Source organism: Ananas comosus, linkage group 9, assembly GCF_001540865.1.
Source record: "Ananas comosus cultivar F153 linkage group 9, ASM154086v1, whole genome shotgun sequence".
In the NCBI taxonomy this organism is placed as follows: domain Eukaryota; kingdom Viridiplantae; phylum Streptophyta; class Magnoliopsida; order Poales; family Bromeliaceae; genus Ananas; species Ananas comosus.
Genome location: NC_033629.1, coordinates 13,154,776 through 13,175,576, shown reverse-complemented (window position 1 = coordinate 13,175,576; position 20,801 = coordinate 13,154,776). Strand labels below are relative to the sequence as shown.

The window sequence follows — 20,801 nt, the reverse complement described above, 5'->3', positions numbered from 1 at the left end:
AGTTAGTACAATTTATGAAAGGAGAAATGGATTTAGGTGCTTTCAATTACGCACGAAATTTCACACTTTTATATAAGATTAACAAAAAATGTGTAAATTTTAGATTTTGTAGTGGGCAATTTGGTCAATTTGTATACTGGGTAATGCAAAACAAGAGAGGAACTAACACGTGGCACGAATTAGAAGGCAAGTGCCCACTGAATTAATCAGTAAGAAAAAATGGTCCAATGAAAAGAGTATGTGGAGATTTGCTTCTCCTTTTATAACTGGTCAAATTTGAAAGTAAAATGAATGCACTAGATTTGGTACTGTTGATTTTCCTTTTTTGGCGAGTAAAGGACCAAAAAAAAGTGTGTACTGTGTAATAACCAATTTATTATTTGTTTTAAGTCCTTAAGAAATTCAAAATTGCATGCATGTCCTTTTGTGATTCCATACATAGCCACTAGTCTACGTCTCTACGAGAACCACTCTTTTTTGTGGTAACGTTAACAATGTGGAATCACACACGCAACTGCAACAACCAAACAGAGTGATGTATAAATCGCGTGAAACACGTCGCACAATGGCAGAAACTAACATATTCTAGGAAAATCAAAATACTAGTAGTTTGATGGTTTGACACATCTAAGTATCAACGTTGAGGTCAGGGATTCGTACCTTCGTGTGATTTTATATTTGAAACTGGTCATTGCTGACCTGGGTACTATAAGTCCAATCAGGCCCAAACTATTTGGGCCTAAATGTTTAAGCCTGGTCCAAGGCTCTCACTGTATCGGGTTTTGGGCTTCGACACAGATGTTACCCGGACCCGGTTCCATCTCTAATAAACATTTGTGCATTACAGTCGACAGCAGTGCAGGGGAATATATAAGACATCTAATTCCCGCACTAAACCGAAAAAAAAAAAAAAAAGAAATATTAAAAATAATAATAAAAATTTTAATTTTAAAAAACAAAGATTTAAACGTGCACGGTGTGCGATCCAGATGCACCGCTTCTCCGCGTTATGCCCACGCAAAAGCGTGGGGCCCCACCAGATTCTGTTCCCGCGTGCGAGCATGGACCACGGTCTATACACCGAGTGCTCCAATATTAATGGAGTACTACTCGGAATAGTTTTGTTATTTAATGGCGTACTAATTGAAATAAAACGGTTATTTATGAATTATAACATTAAAATACCTTTGAAAAAAGAATTTCTTTTAGCACCAAATTTGCCATTCTATTTTTTGAAATTCTAATTTTTAAATTCAAAATCTTAGTTATGCTTCTCTCTATAATAATAATTCTAACGTTTTCTCTTTTTTAAAGTATCTACTATTAAAATCTATCACTAGTGATAAAAAAATATGAAGCATTTGATATGATATGTATATATCTTACAACAAATTTATGTGTGACAAATCACACATTTTAAAATTTTATTATTGAAGTCCTCGTAAAATCAACAGTTTTAAAAAGTATTTTTTTTTAAGGAAAAAACTCTTTAATTTTTTTTTAAATGGACCGTGCACCTTAAAAGGTCCCCACAATTGAGTTTTCAGAGATCCCGGTCTATATACCGAGGTCCACGGAACAAATTCTCCATCGTGAACCGACCTGTAACGTCGCGAATCTCGATGCACGTCGCAGTCGATCTCGACCGTCCAACCAACCGACACCATCCGAACCGATTATTCCAGGAGAAAAAGGTCGCCGCGGTACACTATACCGCATATTCTCAATCTCATAATCCTATTCCGCTTCCTCGTTTAATCCTAACCGTACATCATAGCACCACCCCTGCGTTATCCGTCCCCGGATAACTCCTTATTCGCGGGTATATCTTATTCCCACCACCCCGACCTCTAATCTCTCGCTATATATAGAAGGTGAAGGGAGAGGACGAGAGTGTTCTACAAGGAGTGGATAATAAAAGCTCTTGCCTTTTTTCGCTTCCTCTTCGTCGCGTTCTCTTGCCCTAATCCCCCCGATCAGGTACGAACGCGCTTCCTTTTCGTTGCTTTGATTAGGGTTTGTTCTTGATTTATGTTTTCCTGATGTTGATTGGTTGGTTGATCTGTTTCGTTGGTGTTGAAACTTCGGGATCTGGTGATTTTTGGTTTTTATTTGGGGGTGAATTATAGGTTTTGATTAATATGTTTGTCGCTGTGATATGGGGAAAACTGGATCTTTTTATTTGGGTTTTCGTATGAGACATGTTTGCTGGGGATCTTGCTTGCTGAGTAGTTTTTTTTTTTCAATTTTTTCTTTTCTGTATTATTTTGGTTATTAGATCGTTCAATCTTGCTGATTTGGGTAAAAGATGTATCTTTTTTCTTACGAGGAGGATGAGCTCGTAGCTGGATTCGTTTTGTAGGGAGAGAGAATATGTTATTTGTTATAAATTATTATGATTTCCTGAGATTGCTGTGAGATTGTTTTGATTTTTGTATAGATCAGGGGTTTATTCGTCGAGTTAAAAGAAAGGGTATTTATATGTAGATGTTTGTAGGGTTATTTGTAAAAAACTTGATCCCTCGTATTATCGCTACTTGGCCTAAATAGTTTCTATGAATCTTTTAGGTTTGAAAGGCTCAATAACCTCGTTTAGATCATGTGGTTTCATGTTTTGGGGGGGATTGTTTTTATTTTTTCACTTGTTACTCAATTTGAAATTCTGTAGTGATCGATATGAAAGAAGGTGCCTTAGATGTTGTGAAAAAAGATGGGTGTCTAATAGGATCCTGTGAAACACGGTTACTAATCTAGTACTTAAATGTTCTCATGATTAGATCTTTGTCTAGATCTTTGTCTATTGGTGGAGGACTGCTGGTACTCAATTGAGAAAGTGGGTTAAGGCCGCAGAAGTATTCTATTTTTGCCTAGTCATAATTTTCCCTTTTTCAAAATTAGGGTCTAAGTTACTAATTTGGTGTGGTAGGTAATTTCTCATAATTATGGTTGAAGATGCTTGTATCTTTTGTGAGAGTGAAGATGTTTATCTTGTTTTAGTTCTCAATTTTGTGAATCTTGTTTTATCATTCAAATTATTTTGTTGGTAATGTTTAATATTGTTTGGCTGCTGCAAAAGTTGAAATACTTGCAGCAAGGACTAGTAGTGTTGATATTCTAGTATCATACAATTTATATATTTGTTTTACCCAGTATTTTAATTTAACCATTTGAGAAGGTATTAAATTTATTGATGATTTTTTTTTCAGCGTTCACCATTTTGTTAGATCATAGTTTTTTGTCTCACTTTTTGACATCTTAATGTCATAAGCAATCTTCTTTTAACGATTCTTTTTTAGGTACTTGTGACAGTGTCATAACAGTGTTGCTTTGTATGGAATATTTTCTTCTCATCTTGTTTGTCTGGTTTCAGCGTACGCACAAGTTTGTACAAGCGAGCAAAGCTCTGTCCGTAGATCTCTCGGATTCTTAAGAGCCAAGTGTTCATGTCTGATCTCGACATCCAGATCCCAACTACCTTCGGTATGCATAAATAGTTATCCCTGTATTGCGACAATATTAGAAGACAATCCATGCACTGCCCTGCTTCATAAATAATAATAGTGTCAAATTTTTAACTAAATATTAAATCTTGAAGTTTGACCATGATTTCAATTTGCCTAAATTGTTAAATGCTGTAGACAAAAGTGAAATCAATGTTAAATTTAGGACTGTAAAGATGAAACTGATATTGTGTTTAAACTTAAGGGATGGATTGTTGTTGCTTGGAATTCTGTTGTTTAGCGAATAAAATTCCGAACTAACTCTTTTTCTTTTCCATTCAACCTTGCTGCTGGTGTACAGATCCGTTTGCAGAGGCAAATGCTGAGGACTCTGGGGCGGGAGCGGGCGTTAAGGAGTACGTCCACATCCGCATACAGCAGCGGAACGGACGCAAGAGCCTGACCACTGTGCAGGGCCTCAAGAAGGAGTTCAGCTACAACAAGATACTGAAGGACCTCAAGAAGGAGTTCTGCTGCAATGGTACTGTTGTCCAGGACCCTGAGCTTGGACAGGTATTACATCATATCTGTTGCGATTGTTGATCTCCAAATGTTTTGGAAATATTAATATTAGCATGGCTGTTGTGTTGATTATCGACGACTTACGCATTGAAATTGTCGCTCTTTGCAGGTCATTCAGCTTCAAGGTGACCAGCGGAAGAATGTTTCCAATTTCCTTGTTCAGGTACATTTTCTATAATGTTCCATGTTTTTCATGGAAGTATCTTCAGATCGAAGGTTTTTAGCATTAGTTAATATGCGGCTTGGGTTTTTCATGAGTGATGAATATGTACGCCAATATGATAGCCTTATTTGATATTACTAACCTATGGTACTTTATGTGAGCTGAATACTTCACAAACACTTCATTCATGTGTCTGATTTCGCAAAATGGTATATAATTGTGGCCTTAATCCGTTTAGCTATGAGGTAACTCGTCAGAAATTTGGTGAGTATATTATGTTACTGGTGGTCGTATATGATGTTATTGGCGGTCCAAGTAAAAATGTAGCCGTAATTTTGTTCATCCATGTATCATATGATTTAAAATTCCATTAATTGCTTTTCTTGGCCGTTCACAAATGATAGGCTGGCATCGTGAAGAAGGACCACATCAAAATTCATGGTTTCTGAGCGGAGCTGCTGCTGACTACAAAATTGCAGGGGCCGGAAGTGTTAAGTTCAACTACAACTACTAAGCTTACGATCACTACGCGTGCATGGTTTTAATTTTATGCAAAACTGTACTTCCTACTAGATGGCTTGTTCCAAGTTTAAGAAGCGGTGCTATAATAAGACTCTTAATATGAGTTGTATACACTATGTTTGCTATTATTGTCTCGACAAGTTTGTTCTTAGTTGCTATTGCTGTGCGCCTTTTCTGGTTGTAGGTGATGTTATATTTTTGGCGTATCGCGATGTTTAGATTGAAATCATTTGGATTGAGAGATTGTTCTCCGAAAGATTCAAAAAATTGGGAGGAAAAATGATGAGTTGTTAAATAGACAGGTGCCACAAAGAATGTAATCCTATATGTAACTGCAGATCTTTTGGAGCTGGAATGTGGCTTGTCCACTTTGCTCGTGGATCATCAAACTCTTCTTATTGTTTCTTGTTGCTGTGAAACTATTGCTTCTGAGTTTTTAAGCATCATCATGTGATGCGCAAATGATCTCTTTGATCTACCATTTTGAGATGCCCCAGTTAAGATCTCAATGCGCAAGTTTTACTCCAATGAGAGTAAACAGGAGAGAAGTAATCTCCACCAAAATTTTTGCAGTAGTAATAACATTAAGTACATTAAACCAATGAATGAATGATAACCCCTCATTCAATGTGCCAATGCCGTCTCTCTCTCTCTCTCTCTCTCTCTCTCTCTATATATATATATATATATCAATGCCTACCACTCTTTCTGTGAAATAGTTCTCTGTTTACCTCTCCTTCTAAAGACTGCACTCCGGCGGCAACGTCGGGTACCTCTTGTAGTCCTTGCAGTAGTCGTAGATGACGAGGTTCCGCCCGACCCAGCTGAAGTCCTCCCGCTGGTTATCGTCAAGCACCCACGCGCCGTACTGGTCCCACCAGTTGTCGGTGGTGGTGGAGACACAGGCCGGAAACGGGTCCTTCCACTGGCACCCGTTGGCCTGGAAGTCTTTGTAGGATGAGACGAAGGGCTCGTTCCGCCAGTCGGTCTTCTCGAGCCCGCCCCGCGTCGCCCAGTCGTCCGCGTTCCAGATGCTCGAGAACATGTACATTGGCTTCTGATTCGGGAAGAAGTTGTTTGGCTTGTCCGTGTTCTTGTACACCCGGATCGGCACCCGGTCGACAAAGAACCTGGTTTGTAAGTAGTAATCAGGCGTTTGAAAAAAAAAAAATCTACATTTTCTCAGCTCTACTATTCTAAAGATCCTTTATATTCTTCATTATGTCGGTCCATTCTTATCTCTACTTAATGTACTAAAAATGAGAAATAAAAAAAAAAAAAACAAAATGTAAAAGACTACACCAAACCAGCCCATAAAAGAATGTGTTCATTACACCCCCACACTGCAGAAAGGAATTATTTCATTGTCGATCAATTACTATAGTGGGGTCAATGGCACACTGTTGAAACAGGATTCATATTGATGTTGAAGTAATTCAATGAATCAGCTCAAACCGGTATCTTTGCAGGGCTTTATTTTTGTAAATTACTCACTATTATTATGATTAGCCCAGTTGCATATGGCATCTAAATACCAAGAAAAATGATTTGATGAAATGCAACTTGTAGCTTTGAGATCTCCAACAAAGGTTCATTATAAACTTACCTCTACAATTGTTCATAGAAAAGAGAAAAAACTGAATTGGAAAAGAAAAACTTACACAATGTGATGGTTGTTCCAAAGGATGGAATAGGTGTGGAAATCCAGTGTGGGATCAAACCAGAGCATGTGCCTCATCTCCCTCCCCCCCACCCCACTCTTGTACACATTGGTTTGAATTGTGTATGGCTCCCCTGTCCTGTTCCCCAAGAACTCAAAGTCCAACTCATCCCTCTCTGGCCCTGCCCCCAGATCCGAGCACATCTTGAAAACAAAAAAAAAAAACATAAAAATCTTAACTTGCATTAGTCTACTAAAATGCAGATAACGCTTCTGAATATATCGCATTGCGATACGACATGCGGTATAAACGGCTTACGTACGTAATACGCCGTCACGACCCCTGCGGAGTCGCCACCGACGAGCTTGAGCTTCATGCTGAACCACCCGAACCGGTACCGCTGCTTCGTCTGGAACCCGCAGCCTTCGAAGAATCCGATGGAGCAAAAAAAGTTTAAGTTTTTTGTTCAAGTTTAAACAAATGTAACGTTTTCGATGTTCCGATTTAGTAGAATTCGAAACTTGAGTGGTGGTACATGCTTGTTAATTACCTGTTTTCTGATCCAAATAGAGGTACCACACCTGCCCATCAGGTGATGCCTTGAAATGGTCCTCAGCTCCCATGATATCAAAGCTGTCCTTGAATGAGAAAGAGTTCGAAGCCGAAGCAGCAGCAGAAGCACTTGTGCAAAAAGCCATTGTTAGAAGCAGCAGCAGCAGCATCCATGGACTCATCTTCTTCTACTTCCTTAGCTTGTGATATGAGGAGCAGTTTTGGAGGAGGCCTATGTATATATATATATATATATATGTATATATGTATATCTGTGTTATGTATATACTGAGGTGCTGCAGTTAAAAGGAGGCCTCTTTAAGAGGGAATAAGTATAGAGTGAGTGAGTTCATGTAATGTGTGTGATTCTCTTCTTTATGTGGTTGAAACGCATGGTTAGTCCCTGTACTGTTCTAAAATTGCAAAGTGGTCACTTTAATTACCTTTCATTCAAATGATTCACTTATTTCAGCTTATAACTTTTTTAAGTTTGATTTATTTTGTTTTAATGGTTAGGGATCAAATTAAAGTGTAGGGAGTAAATTGCCAAATGGAGATGATTTAAATATGCTGTGGATCAGTTATCACACAAGTTAGATCTGGGTCATATAGTAGTTGTTTGTTTGTTTGTGTGTGAGCACTACTACACCAAACGAGCAAGTTAGTGTGGTGGTGTAGCCATATATAAGTCATCATATGGAAAATGATCTGAAATGAGCATCTGAAAAGGCAAACCATGAAGCATGTGATGACAGCTAGAATGATTTTAAGATGCCCACTAGTTGTGGTTGAGCTGTGGTGATGGCAACATGCAAGATCTAGAGAGAGAGAGAGAAAAAGAGATTCACTGTAGAGGAATTACACTGAAATATTACCATATTTAGATATGCATGCGCATTCAGTCGGTTCGGTTCGACCAATTTTAGAAAAACGAAAAAGATGTTTTGGTATTTAGCTTTTTCGAATCCTAGCCAAGTTTTTCTCGTCACTTTTTTTCTTACCTTTCTTTAACGTCACTTTTGTTTCTTTCATGGCTAGAATTTCAATTTCACGATTGTTTGTATTGTGGGTAAATAAAGAAAGAAAGAATACTAATGAACTCACTTTTAATATATAGGAGCAGATCAGATTCATCGACGTTAGTTAAGTTTAGATCATAAAGAGTGATTATATTTAAAAAATTTATCCTTTGAATCTAATCAATTCATATAGGGAGAAGAGAGAGTAGTGTTGGGGAATCCAGGGTTGCTAATTTACAGACAGTGAAGGCTGCAGACAGTTGCAAGTGGGGATAGCATGTTCCTGCTGTCCCAATGCATGAACAGTACATGGAATATTTAGAGATAGAGAGAGAGAGAGAGAGAGAGAGAGAGAGAGAGTTATGGGGATTTGCATGATTGGAGTTGTTGAATAAAAAACAAATCAATTGGTTCTCACCACATTTGTGGCTTAATTTGGGTCATGAGAAGTAGTGTCTCTTAGTACTTGTCTTCAATTAATAATAATAATACTAATACTAACAATAATAATAATGTTTGTTAAAGGTTAATAATGCATGAAGACCCCTCAATCACATTCCATTTTCAAATTCACCACCCTTTAATCTTTCCTTTTTTATTTTTTAGATTGATATCCTCTCAAGTGCTTATTTTAATAAATTGAATTAATATATAGTTCATGACATCTACAGCTTTATCAGCTAAAAAGTTTAAATCTAAAAGTTTTAAATACTCTTTCTTGTTGCTTTATGTTATATTTTTTTTTTTTTTTTTTTTGAATTTGGGTAAAGGTATCTGACAAACCCATATGCATAGGTGTAGATTTGTTCTCTTTTGGCACCTTTCATTCTTTTTTTTTTTTTTTTTTTCTATGTTGTTTTTTTTACTCCTACCAACACAACACATAATATTAAGTACTACTGCATTGTGGGGCCTTTGCCGACACAAAAGGAAGGATTTTACAGAGGTCTCTTCTTTTTGTGTGGTAAAAAAAAATTAAAAACTAAAAAAATAATGTAATGTGTGTAAATTTTGAATTAAAGTTGAAGATGTACATGTGAGCCACTAAAAGAGAAAGGGTAAAATCCCATTAAAATAAATTGCCACTCATGGGAGTGTTCCAAGCCATTGTTTTGTTTTCTCTTTTTTTTTCTTCTTTTTTTTTTTTTGAAGGAATGCAGCATGTTATTTATTTCGTTTATTTTTTTAAAAAATAAATTTAATTAAAAATAAATCAATTAGAATTCAAACTTGAAATTTCGGATACTAACCATCAAGCCATTTACCACTTGCACTAGGAACGATCAGTCATTCCAAACTATTGTAGCATTGCAAATTCGCAATCATGTTCTACTGTTTCGTTATGCCCTACAAGCAGGGCCAGTGATATTTACGTTGCTCGCAAAATTACTAAAAACAAATTTTAATTTTGCAGCGAAAAAAGAAAAGCTTGTTTTGTCCGAAAGCTTTCCGAAAATAAATTATCTAGACATATCCGGAGAGTAAATGAGAGGGAAAGAAAATTATTATTATTATTTTTCTTCATAAGTTTAAGCTATCAGATATGTTGATAAAAAGAAGGGAAAACTTCAAAAACCCTCTCTGTGGTTTCACACTTTTTCATTTTAGTACCCTGTGGTTTAAAGTGTATCAAGTTAGTACCCTGTGGTTTCTCACTTTATCACTTTAGTATCCTGTGGTTTAAAGTGTATCAAATTAGTACCCTGTGGTTTTGTACTTTATCACTTTAGTACCCTGTGATTTCACACTTTATCACTTTAGTACCCTATAGTTTAAAAAACCACAGGGTACTAATTTGATACAAAATCAAAACCACAGAGTACTAAAGTGATAAAATGCAAAACCACAGGGTACTAACTTGATACACTTTAAACCACAGAGTACTAAAGTGATAAAGTGAGAAACCACAAGGTACTAACTTGATACATTTTAAACCACAGGGTACTAAAGTGAAAAAAATTAAAACCACAATAGGGTTTTTTGAAGTTTTCCCTAAAAAGAATAATGTTTTTTTGGTTGAAACCCGTAAAATTATTTTTCACGTAGAAGCATTTTGTCTCAAATAATTGAGATCTATTTTCCACCCGAAAACTATTTACAGGCCTTAACCAAAGGTGGGCCCAGAATTTGGCCCAGTTTGCAGCCAAATATTGCAGGCCCAGCTCATTAACAACCAAATTGTTAAATATAAAAAATATTTAAATACCGTTCTCTAACAACTTAAGTTTTTAAAGTTCAACTGTTGTTTCATATGCTATCAGAGCAGGAGGTTCTGAGTTTAAATTACGCTAGACTCCTAACGTATTAATTTCCTCTCATTTAATTCAAGCCCACGTCATGGACCGACTAAAAAAATCTCCAGTCCCGACATGAGGAGAAGTTTTAAATATAAAAATATATAAATATCATTCTTTAGTAGTTTAAATTTTTAAAGTACAATAGTTATATCACACCAATTTACAATAAGTCTACATGCCATCTACATAAACTACACTACTATAAAATTAATTTTAATTCGCTACGATTAAGTTTTTTGAGTACAGCAGTACATTGTTTTACACCAATTGACAAGCGGTCAACATGCGATCTACATAAGGGACACTACTATAAAAAATTAATTTCCAATTGACAAGCGGTCAACATGCGATCTACATAAGGGACAATACTATAAAAAGTTAATTTTAATTCGATACATTTCGTCGCAGATGAGGGGCGAAGCTGCGGATATATCCTCAATGAGGATAAGATCCAAAAGCGCAAGTAGTGATCTAATAAGAGTGTGTGTGATCCCTTCCCACGTCATAACTTATCTTGTTGCATGGTGTACGTACGTACGTATCTGTTACGTACGTAAATTGCGTACGTTGGAAAGGGAAGGATATGAGACTTTATTTGTTTCCTCTTTGTAACCGCTTCTCACCGTCACCGCAATGCAGTCGAAATGGATCTGAACAAAAATGTATGATCTTAAAATTTACTTTATATATATCTCTTTGATTGTTTGATAAAGATCAAGACATATACTTTGAAATTTGAATGATATATTCATCAGGTTCGTTGATTGTAATGATGCTTATACATTCGGAGAATTTGCAGTTCTGATACTATCGATAGCACGGAGGCTTTCGTGCTACCAAGTTGTTTTCAATAATACGGCTTCCAAATCGACTATCGGCTCCGTTAGACTTGATCTACATTATTGAAAGTATTTGGAAACTAAATTTCATAATTTTTCGACTTCATCTCGATAGTGATCAAAAAGTCTCAAGTTAAATTGATAATTTTAATGGTAGATGTGATGTGTTTGTGAATTAATTTAACGGTGTAAAACAATTCAAATCTAATGAAATTTCTATTGAAGTTTTTTTTCACTATTTAGAGTAAGATCAGTAGCTCTGATTTTAAATTCAAATCTTTTATCATTATTTTTTACGAAACTTTTATTTTCAGTCGTTCATTCTTAGACTACTCGTTTAATAGGTAATGATACCGAAAAATTATAAAATTTAGTTTCCAAATACTTTTAACAGTGTAGATCAAGTCTAACAGAGTCAATCATCGATTTGGAAGCCTCATCAATAAAAATAACTTGGTTATACGGAGGCCTCAATACTACCGATAGTATACCAGCCTAACTATATATATATATATATATATATGCTACTATGCTATCAATAGTACCAAGCCTTTGGTACTATTGAGTTTTCGGCCGTTAGATGAAAAGATGTGTGGTATTATGCTATTATACTATCAATAGTACCAAATCTTTTGTACTATTGAGTTTTCGGTCGTTAGAGAAAAGGATGTGTGGTTAGGATGATAGTTGTCCATGGTTAAATTGATAGTGGTCCCCTTGAGTGGGTGGTTGATTTAATAGTATAATCTAACGGGTGAATATGATCAAAGAGTAGATCTAACGGTAGAAAACTCAATAGTACCAAGAGCTTGGTACTATCGATAGTATAGTAGCCGGACTATATATATATATATATATATATATATATATAGAGAGAGAGAGAGAGAGAGAGAGAGAGAGAGAAAGATAGAGAGAGAGAGAGAGAGAGAGAGTCCAGCTATGGTGCTTGTAAAAGCACAAAGCACTTGGTGCTTATAAGTTTCTTACCGTACTAGATCTACTCATTGGATCATTTTCAACCATTAGATTATACTATTCAACCAACTACCCACTCAACCCTAGGGGGCTCACATCATCCTAACCGCATATCTCTTAATCCAATGGCTAAAAATCTACAAGTACCAATAACTTGGTACTTTTAAAAGTATAGGAACTCAATTATATATATATATAGTGGTCTCCCTAGAGTTGAGTGGGTGGTTGATTTAATAGTATAATCTAACAGGTAAAAATGATCAAAAAGTAGATGTAACGGTAGAAAACTCAATAGTACCAAAAGCTCGGTACTATCGATAGTATAGTAGCCGGACTCTCTCTCTCTCTCTCTCTCTCTCTCTCTCTCTCTCTATATATATATATATATATAGAGTTCGGCTGGTATGCTATCAATAATACAAAGTATTTGGTGCTATCAAGTTTTTTGCCGTTAGATTAACCCCTTTGATTATTTTTATCCGTTAGATTATACTATTCAACCAACCACCCACTCAATTCTAAGAGGTTCAAAATATATATATATATATATATATATATATATATATATATATATATAAAATGTTTAAGTTATCAGAGAACAATAGTATATTTAATATTTACATTCAACACAAAACACACATCTCGAGACAAATTCCAGCCATCGGACGGTCCGACGAGCGTCAGTCAACCTGTCGATGTCCCATTGGTGGTGGGGATATGATATCTGCTTCCATCATCAGACACGTGGCACGCGATTAGTTTAGCTTGTGTCCAAAACTCGTTTCACTTTTTGTTCGAAGAGAGTCGCAAGTGTCCTAAGTGCATGTGTACTCTTTGCATAAGCTGATCACTTTCCCACGTATGAACATGTTGTGTGAAAAAGTGTACCACCAAAAAGATAGGAACAGCAAATATTTTGGCCTAAAATTATTTTTTTTAATAAAGATTGTATTATTTCAACATTGTATTTGTTTTTATTATTGTTTTCGATCAAATATTTAGATGCAAATTGAACTTTGTTGGAATTAATTGGCACATCGTTTAATATTAATTAGATAAAACATGTCTCTTTGTTTATCATTATGGCTATATCAAAATTAATAATTTACTAAGAATTTTATTAAATTTTTGTGGTTCTCCTTATTGAGTATATCGTGAAGTTTTACATTGATTGTAAATAATCATATGAGATTTTGGACATATGTAAGATAGTGGAAAATATGTACAGTGACGGTATAGAGGTAAAATTTTTATAATTTTTTTAAAAATATATGAACGCATCGCTTGGGATATACTTGTTTGATGATTAACGTGCGTGTAGTATCTCTCTAATGTTTCTTTCTATAATCTTCTCTTTCTGATGAATATGCATAGAAAATCACTCACAATATATTTTAATTAAAAAAATTTGAATTTTGTAACTTCTTATTCAATTGTGGTTGTAATTTATCCTCTCCTTTTGTTGTTTTTCCGTATAAAACAAAAATTTTACAGAGAGTATGTATGTAGGCCTTTTTCTTTCTTTATAAATTGGAGGGAGGAGAGAAGGGATGGGACTTGCATTGCACTTGTTGTAGTACTCACAAAAGTCACCAACACTCACAAGAATCCACCAATGGCTGCTTCTTTCTCAGTGCCTTCAATGGTCAGTTTTTGATTTATATAACTTTTTTTTTTGTGATTTTTTTCTTCAAATTAAAGTGATATATTTTTTTTTTGTTCATTTGTGTAAACTATGTTGATATCTCGAATTATTTATATTTACCAAATGAGCAGGATAGGTATTTGGTTGTTCTGTATACATCTTTTCGTTAGGAGGTTTAATAATTTGTTAAATTATACGAAAGAACTTTTGTTCTCCAATAGTTGTTAGAGATTGGTATCTTTACTATATATATATATATATATATCATTCCATCTTACAGGTGGACTTAAGATATATGTTTTTAATATTTATATATGTATTCAATACTATTTTTGACATCTAAGCTTGAAATTTTTTGAGTATTTCAAAACGTGAGCTTAAATTAAATATGTATTTTTTTTCGCCCCATTCGAGGCCAGTGTTACCTTATCCAAATTGCGTAATTTACTATTCCAATGAATGAAACGGATAGCGTGCTACTTTTTTCTCCAAAAAAAAATAATAAATAAGAATTTATAGCTTTGATACGATATTAAATTATATCAAAGAACTGTTATTAGTCAAAAACTTAAACTATCATAGAAAGTTATTTTTAATATTTAAATTCAACAATGATAGTGTAAATTTGATAGAGATTTCATCTTTGCAACACTTAGTGAAACATTTTGAGGAAAAGTTCCCACCACTTGATCGGTTTCATTTTTCCATTTTTTTTCTCTCTGTGTTTTAACTGATCCTAGTTTTTGGCTTGGATGGCACTAGAAGTTTAAAATAACTCTTTAAGTTAGCTGCAATTAATGAGAAAACAGAGCTCTCCAAAGTCCAAACTGACATAATTATGCCTCACAAACCATAATATCAGTAATTTTCATGGTAAAAAAAAAATTGCTCTGTTCTTTTCTCTATATTTTACATATGTTTGAGAAATAAAGGAAAACTTGCCTTTTGATCTTTGAAAATTTTCTCTTCAACTTTGCTTCTCACATCTAAAATCATATAACAATTGAGTATTTCAAATTACGTGTTGTGGCAATAATTTCAATAGAGAGCTTTCTAATAAGGAGGACAGATGTGAGCAGTCGGATTACTCATACTGCATATACGCAGATAATGGAGGAGGAAGCCCGGTTCGAGGCGGAGGCGGCGGAGGTGCAGGCATGGTGGAACTCGGAGCGGTTCAAGCTGACGCGGCGGCCGTACACCGCGAGGGACGTGGTGTCACTCCGCGGGACCCTCCGGCAGTCGTACGCGTCCAACGGGCTAGCGCGGAAGCTGTGGCGGACGCTGAAGAACCACCAGGCGGCCGGCACGGCCTCGCGCACGTTCGGCGCTCTCGACCCGGTCCAGGTTGTTCATATATAAGGCTTGTTTTCTAGTAGATCGATCTTTTGAGTATCAGAGCCAAGTCGTAGGTCTAATCCCTACCTTCAATATCTAGTAATTCTGTGAGACCGTGAGTTCAATCACCACCTTCAATATGTAATAGAGTAAACTATTATTTTCTACTTTACTTATTAATTTTATATGTTTTTCATATACATCGTACGCATGAATGGGCTCGTATTTTAATAGATCGATCTTTTGGATATCACAGGTGACCATGATGGCCAAACATCTCGACACAATCTACGTCTCCGGCTGGCAGTGCTCCTCCACCCACACCACCACCAATGAGCCCGGCCCCGACCTCGCCGACTACCCCTACGACACCGTCCCCAACAAGGTCAGTACAAATTCTCCAAAAGTTTAAGCTGTTATATAATCATAACAAACCACTGTCACGTACTAAAAAGTTTAAGCTATTAAAAAACGGTATTTTTAATATTTGTATATTCATACAGGTCGAGCACCTCTTCTTCGCGCAGCTCTATCACGACCGGAAGCAGCGGGAGGCCAGGATGAGCATGAGCCGCGACGAGCGCGCCCGCACACCCTATATCGACTACCTGAAGCCGATCATCGCTGACGGTGACACTGGCTTCGGCGGCGCCACCGCCACCGTCAAGCTCTGCAAACTTTTCGTCGAGCGCGGGGCTGCCGGTGTACACATAGAAGACCAATCTTCAGTGACCAAGAAATGCGGCCACATGGCCGGCAAAGTCCTCGTGCCCGTCTCCGAGCACATCAACCGCCTCGTCGCCGCGCGGCTCCAGTTCGACGTCATGGGCGTCGAGACCGTCCTCATTGCCCGCATCGACGCCGTCACAGCCACGTTGATCCAGAGCAACGTCGACTCCCGCGACCACCAATTCATTCTCGGTGCAACGAATCCACAGCTCAAAGGCCAGAGCCTGGCTGCATTGCTGGCCGAAGCCACGGCCTTCGGAAAGAACGGCGCCGAGCTGCAAGCCATCGAGGACGAGTGGCTCGCGACGGCTCAGCTCAAAACCTTCTCCGACTGCGTGAAAAACGCGATCATCGCCGTGAATCACGTAAGCAACGACGAGAAACTGCGAAAGCTGAACGAGTGGAGCAACTACTCGAGCTTCGACAAGTGCTTGTCGATCAAGCAAGGAAGAGAGATCGCCGAGAGGCTCGGCGTGAAGAACGTCTTCTGGGACTGTGACCTGCCGAGAACCCGCGAGGGGTTCTACAGGTTCAAAGGATCGGTGGCGGCCGCGGTGGTGCGGGGGAGGGCGTTTGCACCGCACGCGGACGTGATATGGATGGAGACGTCGAGTCCGGACCTAACAGAGTGCACGGCGTTCGCTGACGGAGTGCGGTCGGCAGTGCCGGAGATGATGCTGGCCTACAATTTGTCGCCGTCGTTCAACTGGGACGCCGCGGGGATGACCGACGAGGAGATGAGGGACTTCATACCGAAGATAGCGAAACTGGGCTACTGCTGGCAGTTCATCACGTTGGCCGGGTTCCACGCAGATGCGCTGGCGGCGGACACGTTCGCGAGGGACTACGCCGGGCGGGGGATGCTGGCGTACGTCGAGAGGATACAGAGGGAGGAGCGGAGCAACGGGGTGGAGACGCTGGCGCACCAGAAGTGGTCGGGGGCGAATTACTACGACCGGGTGCTGAAGACGGTGCAGGGCGGGATCTCGTCGACTGCCGCCATGGGCAAAGGTGTTGTTGGGCTAGTGGCATTTCTACAAACACCTTAAAATTATGCTCATTTGAGTGACAGAATTTTCGTAAGTTGGCGTTTTCGCTGTAAAACACATGATGATTTTCTACGTTATTTTTGGTTTGCAGGGGTAACCGAGGAGCAATTCAAGGAGACATGGACGAGGTCCGGAGCCGGCGGCGTAAGTGACGGTGGCGGCGCTGCGGTCATTGCCAAGTCCAGGATGTGAGATGCAGCTTCCGCGAAAAGCTCTTCTGCAGTAGTTTTTAAGTAGTACATACATATGTTACTCGCTATCAATAACATGGTGTAATAGTGATTGATAACTCCAATTGGGGGGGATTGAGCTAATTGTTTTTGATGTTGAGCCTCTGATTGATGGGGTAGATCAATTGAAACTCAAATGCTTTATTTATGTTGCTATTTGATAATTGAAGGAGAAAATGTTTAATGTTATAAACTTGATTTATTATGGTTTTTAGATTGAGTAAACATGTTCCAAGAGGTAAGCTCATATGATAATTTGATGGTTTTTTTTACTTTTAGAGTGTCATTTTCCTAGTTATATGAGATTCACTAGAACACGACCCCGAGATTAACAAGTGTTCAATCCAAAAAGACCTTTTCTACAATAAAACACAATTTATTTTTCTGGTTCATTATTCTGCGAAAAGTACGAGTTAAGATTTTTAAGTTATTTTACAAGGAGATGAGCATTACATGCTCTTTAATTTTCATGCATCAGTAACACTCAAGCTTACAATTTGGCGAGAAAAACAGAAATTAACTCTATTTCTCGAAGATATTAGTTCAATACAAAGCAGTATCAAGTTGCGTTACTGTCTCTGCCGATTCCACGGCTTCCATATCGAGAGCGCAATGATCGCAGCGATTATCAGGAGGATGATAATTGCAATAATCATGCACTTTCTTGATTTCTTCTGGAGGCTCTTCGCTGTGCGGAGTGCGTCGGTTCCCGATTGTACATGGTTTACAGCATTCGAAACCTGAAAATGCAACAGTAACATGACGAGTTCATGAATGAAGACAAATTTTCTTGTTCGAGCCCAGAAGCTTGTTTCTACTTCCCGCTCTAGCTGCAATATCTAGGGCTTTCTGTTGACCAGATGCCGCACTTTTGCTTTTGAGAAGAGCCAAAAAGCACTAAGAATATACATGGTAGTCATTGCAACAGCTAGATGTATGTTATAGATTATGTTCTACTTAAAAATGACCTTCGATTCGGCATTTTAGGTACTACTATAAACAGTAAAAGTGCAATAACAAACCTGACATTCGATGTTGTCGAGTATCTCTCCTTGCGCCTCAACTAGTACAGCCATGTCCATGAAAACCTGAATCACAAAATTTAATTTAAGAAAAAAGAAACAAATAAGAAGAGTCGGAAAAGTGTATGTGACTACCAACAAAATGCTAGCTACCTGATGCAACTCATGTAGCCTCTTCTCGATCTCCATGACCGCATCATGCCTTTCTTGAATCTCTTCTACAGTAGCAATAACCTTTTCGAACATGATTAACAAGTCACAAGTTCAGAATTAGACGTAAGCAAACTCGATTTTGTGAAGTAGCCTCTGCATGTGTGTGATTGGAATTCATCAAGCAAAGATACCAACATGTGTTGTGTGAAGAACATATCGACTCTGTAACGAAAATACTACTTTGTTTTTCAGAATATACTTGCTTAGACACATTAAGTAGCACTCGATAATGAAAATTTCCCGCGAATATAAGCTAGACAGACCTGCCCGCGTCCCATTTCCTGAATCGCCTTCTGAAATATTTGCTCGCTGTTTCCGGTCTCAATCAGGTGGTCAATCATCTGCACATATGTTCAATCTCTTTGGTTTGATGAAGTAAAAGAGTAAGATTACAACAAATGAATTTAAAATACAAAGCTCACCTCCTCGGTAGGCCGAGATCCCGTAACTGTTCAAGTTCAAAACTTTCAGACATCAAATAATAGGAAAATTTCGAAATGTTAATTTTTCAATGAAACCTTAGCTAAAACTGCAACTCGCGATAAAGATCTAAACCTGTGAACACCCGCCTTTCGACAGTTTCTCTGTATTCATCTTGGATAACTTGCCTGAGATTCTGTAATATACATATTCAAAAATAAATAGGTAAATATGTATACTACATATCGCGTATATTATTTATAGTATGTTATATAGTTCTCTTATGTGTATGCGGAAGATACAGTACCTGGAAGTCATTCATTTTATCCTTCAATTTCTTTTTCAAGGCTCTGTAACAATACAAATTACGATATAAAAGCGCTCAGGTTAAACAGAGACTTATTTTTAGTGGAAAACTTTTTGATACAATGAAAGGCTTACATAGTCATAGACATCCTCGAGCGATCCACACTGGTACCCTTTTCACAGCCCGGTTTTTGGCGATTTTTTAGGTTCTAGAGAAGGCGAAGAGAGTGAATAGTGTAAAATGAAAGAAACATACCCAAAATGAACTTCATAAATAAGATATATGAAAAGATTGTTACATCTATGTCCATTTTTTCTAACTTCGTTTTCATGGTACGTGCGATTCTTCCTACTCCATCGATGTCTTTCTCCATACGCTGCTTGATTGCTGAAACATATCTCTCGACAGTTAACCGATATTCATCGTATAAATAAATTTGTGACAAAATAGAATTCCACCTTTCATTGCCGAAGCTTTCGTGACCGATTTAGATTCCTCATTGGCTTCCTGTGGAACTCACAATGATTATTGAACATTGTATTATATACAAATCATATATTATGCGGTTTGCATTGACAAAAGTGTATTTTAAAGCCTTTGAGATTACATGTTTTTGAGTGTAATTGATGCATTTGAGTACCTGAAGCTTCTGAAGATGCTTAGATTGCTGCTCCATCAACTTCTCAATCTCTCTTACCTAATTTAAGAAAAGGTTACCAGTTCCATAACAAAATGGAGCGAAAAGAAAAGAAACAGAACAAACGCGCAAAAGTGAATGAATAGTATATCCCTTTCGCACACATTTGATGATTTCGGTATTAGAAACTTCAAGAGGCATAAGTATAGAAACAAAACATCATTAAAATTCAAAACTCTTGATTAAAAACTTATCAAAAGTTCAAATTGAGAGTGAAAGGTAGGAAATCTTGCGAGCATGTTACAGATTATGAGGGGATGATTTGGTTCAGACTGTTTTTTTTATTTTTATTTTTTCTGAAAATGGTCAGACTGTAACTACAATTTACCTGTTCAAAGAAATCTTCCAGTCCATAATCTGATTTGCCATTTGAATTATCAGCTCCTGATTCAATATCCCTCTTCCTCGGCGACTTAACCTTTCCCATTTCAATGGAGCCCTGCAATGAAATGTAAAATTTTCACTGTACAAAAACTATGTGTTGAAATTTCGTCTAATTGTATTCTAACCGTTCTCTCCTTTTCTTTAAAAAAGGCAACATTTTTTTTTGTTTTGATTCTAAATTCTCTAAAAATTCAATATTTTTTAAACATGTTACATGTCGCATCCTTTTTGACTTCAGGTTTATTCAAAAAAATTAGATAAGGTTGTGCAACTGAACATTTCTAAGAAAACCCCAGTAAACTGGCATCAAAATCTTTTTGCTAAGTCCAAGACAATGACTTGAATTAAACAGGATGATAAATTTAAAGTGAAACAATCGTTTGTCTCCACAAACTTAAATTAACTACTAGAGAATAGTGTTTTAATCATTTGTTCTCGGTACTTAAAAGTGAAAAAATGGAACTTTTAGATCAAAAGAACACTAGAGTTAGAGAGAGAGAGAGAGAGAGAGAGAGAGAGAGAGAGAGAGAGAGTTGAAGAAGACGAAGAAGATTATTAATTACCTTGAGTAGGTCGTTCATCCTGCTTTAGAGAGAGAGAGAGAGAGAGAGAGAGAGAGAGAGAGAGAGAGAGAGAGAGAGAGAGAGAAGGTTTTATATATGCTTTAGAAAGCATTGGGAGAGTCGTTAAAAAAGTTGGCCGGCGAAAAAATTGTCG

At 37.3% G+C, this 20,801-nt stretch overlaps 4 protein-coding genes across 4 annotated transcripts; 2 read left to right on the top strand and 2 right to left on the bottom strand.

The window, feature by feature from the left end:
• On the top strand, positions 1,832–5,096 carry LOC109715901 (protein translation factor SUI1 homolog). The gene is made up of 5 exons (XM_020241131.1): positions 1,832–1,980; positions 3,371–3,480; positions 3,802–4,013; positions 4,132–4,185; positions 4,590–5,096. The coding sequence occupies exons 2-5, from the start codon at positions 3,444–3,446 to the stop codon at positions 4,632–4,634; spliced, it is 348 nt and encodes a 115-aa protein (XP_020096720.1). The 5' UTR covers positions 1,832–1,980; positions 3,371–3,443; the 3' UTR covers positions 4,635–5,096.
• LOC109715900 (probable xyloglucan endotransglucosylase/hydrolase protein 8) lies at positions 5,242–7,272 on the bottom strand. The gene is made up of 4 exons (XM_020241130.1): positions 6,919–7,272; positions 6,691–6,791; positions 6,369–6,571; positions 5,242–5,837 (listed from the first exon to the last, which is right to left on the bottom strand). Exons 1-4 carry the CDS (start codon positions 7,100–7,102, stop codon positions 5,447–5,449), a joined length of 879 nt encoding a protein of 292 aa, XP_020096719.1. The 5' UTR covers positions 7,103–7,272; the 3' UTR covers positions 5,242–5,446.
• Positions 13,649–17,205, top strand: LOC109715899 (isocitrate lyase-like). Its single transcript, XM_020241129.1, has 5 exons — positions 13,649–13,695; positions 14,803–15,042; positions 15,290–15,418; positions 15,537–16,773; positions 16,903–17,205. The coding sequence occupies exons 1-5, from the start codon at positions 13,666–13,668 to the stop codon at positions 17,001–17,003; spliced, it is 1,737 nt and encodes a 578-aa protein (XP_020096718.1). The 5' UTR covers positions 13,649–13,665; the 3' UTR covers positions 17,004–17,205.
• Positions 17,611–20,665, bottom strand: LOC109714833 (syntaxin-132-like). Its single transcript, XM_020239542.1, has 13 exons — positions 20,648–20,665; positions 20,029–20,139; positions 19,644–19,700; positions 19,462–19,510; positions 19,302–19,390; positions 19,138–19,211; positions 19,004–19,046; positions 18,832–18,892; positions 18,699–18,724; positions 18,540–18,617; positions 18,217–18,297; positions 18,064–18,129; positions 17,611–17,781 (listed from the first exon to the last, which is right to left on the bottom strand). Exons 1-13 carry the CDS (start codon positions 20,663–20,665, stop codon positions 17,611–17,613), a joined length of 924 nt encoding a protein of 307 aa, XP_020095131.1.

Bases quoted from the DNA above. Each gene is read 5' to 3' on its own strand.
- LOC109715901 (XM_020241131.1), top strand. From the start codon at position 3,444: ATGTCTGATCTCGACATCCAGATCCCAACTACCTTCG. The intron at 3,481-3,801 runs GTATGCATAAAT...GCTGGTGTACAG, and splicing joins CCAGATCCCAACTACCTTCG to ATCCGTTTGCAGAGGCAAAT. The intron at 4,014-4,131 runs GTATTACATCAT...CGCTCTTTGCAG, and splicing joins AGGACCCTGAGCTTGGACAG to GTCATTCAGCTTCAAGGTGA.
- LOC109715900 (XM_020241130.1), bottom strand. From the start codon at position 7,102: ATGAGTCCATGGATGCTGCTGCTGCTGCTTCTAACAATGGCTTTTTGC. The intron at 6,792-6,918 runs GTAATTAACAAG...GATTCTTCGAAG, and splicing joins CTATTTGGATCAGAAAACAG to GCTGCGGGTTCCAGACGAAG. The intron at 6,572-6,690 runs GTACGTAAGCCG...TTTGTTTTCAAG, and splicing joins GGGTCGTGACGGCGTATTAC to ATGTGCTCGGATCTGGGGGC.
- LOC109715899 (XM_020241129.1), top strand. From the start codon at position 13,666: ATGGCTGCTTCTTTCTCAGTGCCTTCAATG. The intron at 13,696-14,802 runs GTCAGTTTTTGA...GCATATACGCAG, and splicing joins CTTTCTCAGTGCCTTCAATG to ATAATGGAGGAGGAAGCCCG. The intron at 16,774-16,902 runs GTGTTGTTGGGC...TTTGGTTTGCAG, and splicing joins GACTGCCGCCATGGGCAAAG to GGGTAACCGAGGAGCAATTC.
- LOC109714833 (XM_020239542.1), bottom strand. The intron at 19,701-20,028 runs GTAAATTGTAGT...TTCTTAAATTAG, and splicing joins TGGAAGATTTCTTTGAACAG to GTAAGAGAGATTGAGAAGTT. The intron at 18,618-18,698 runs GTGAGCTTTGTA...ACATATGTGCAG, and splicing joins GATCTCGGCCTACCGAGGAG to ATGATTGACCACCTGATTGA.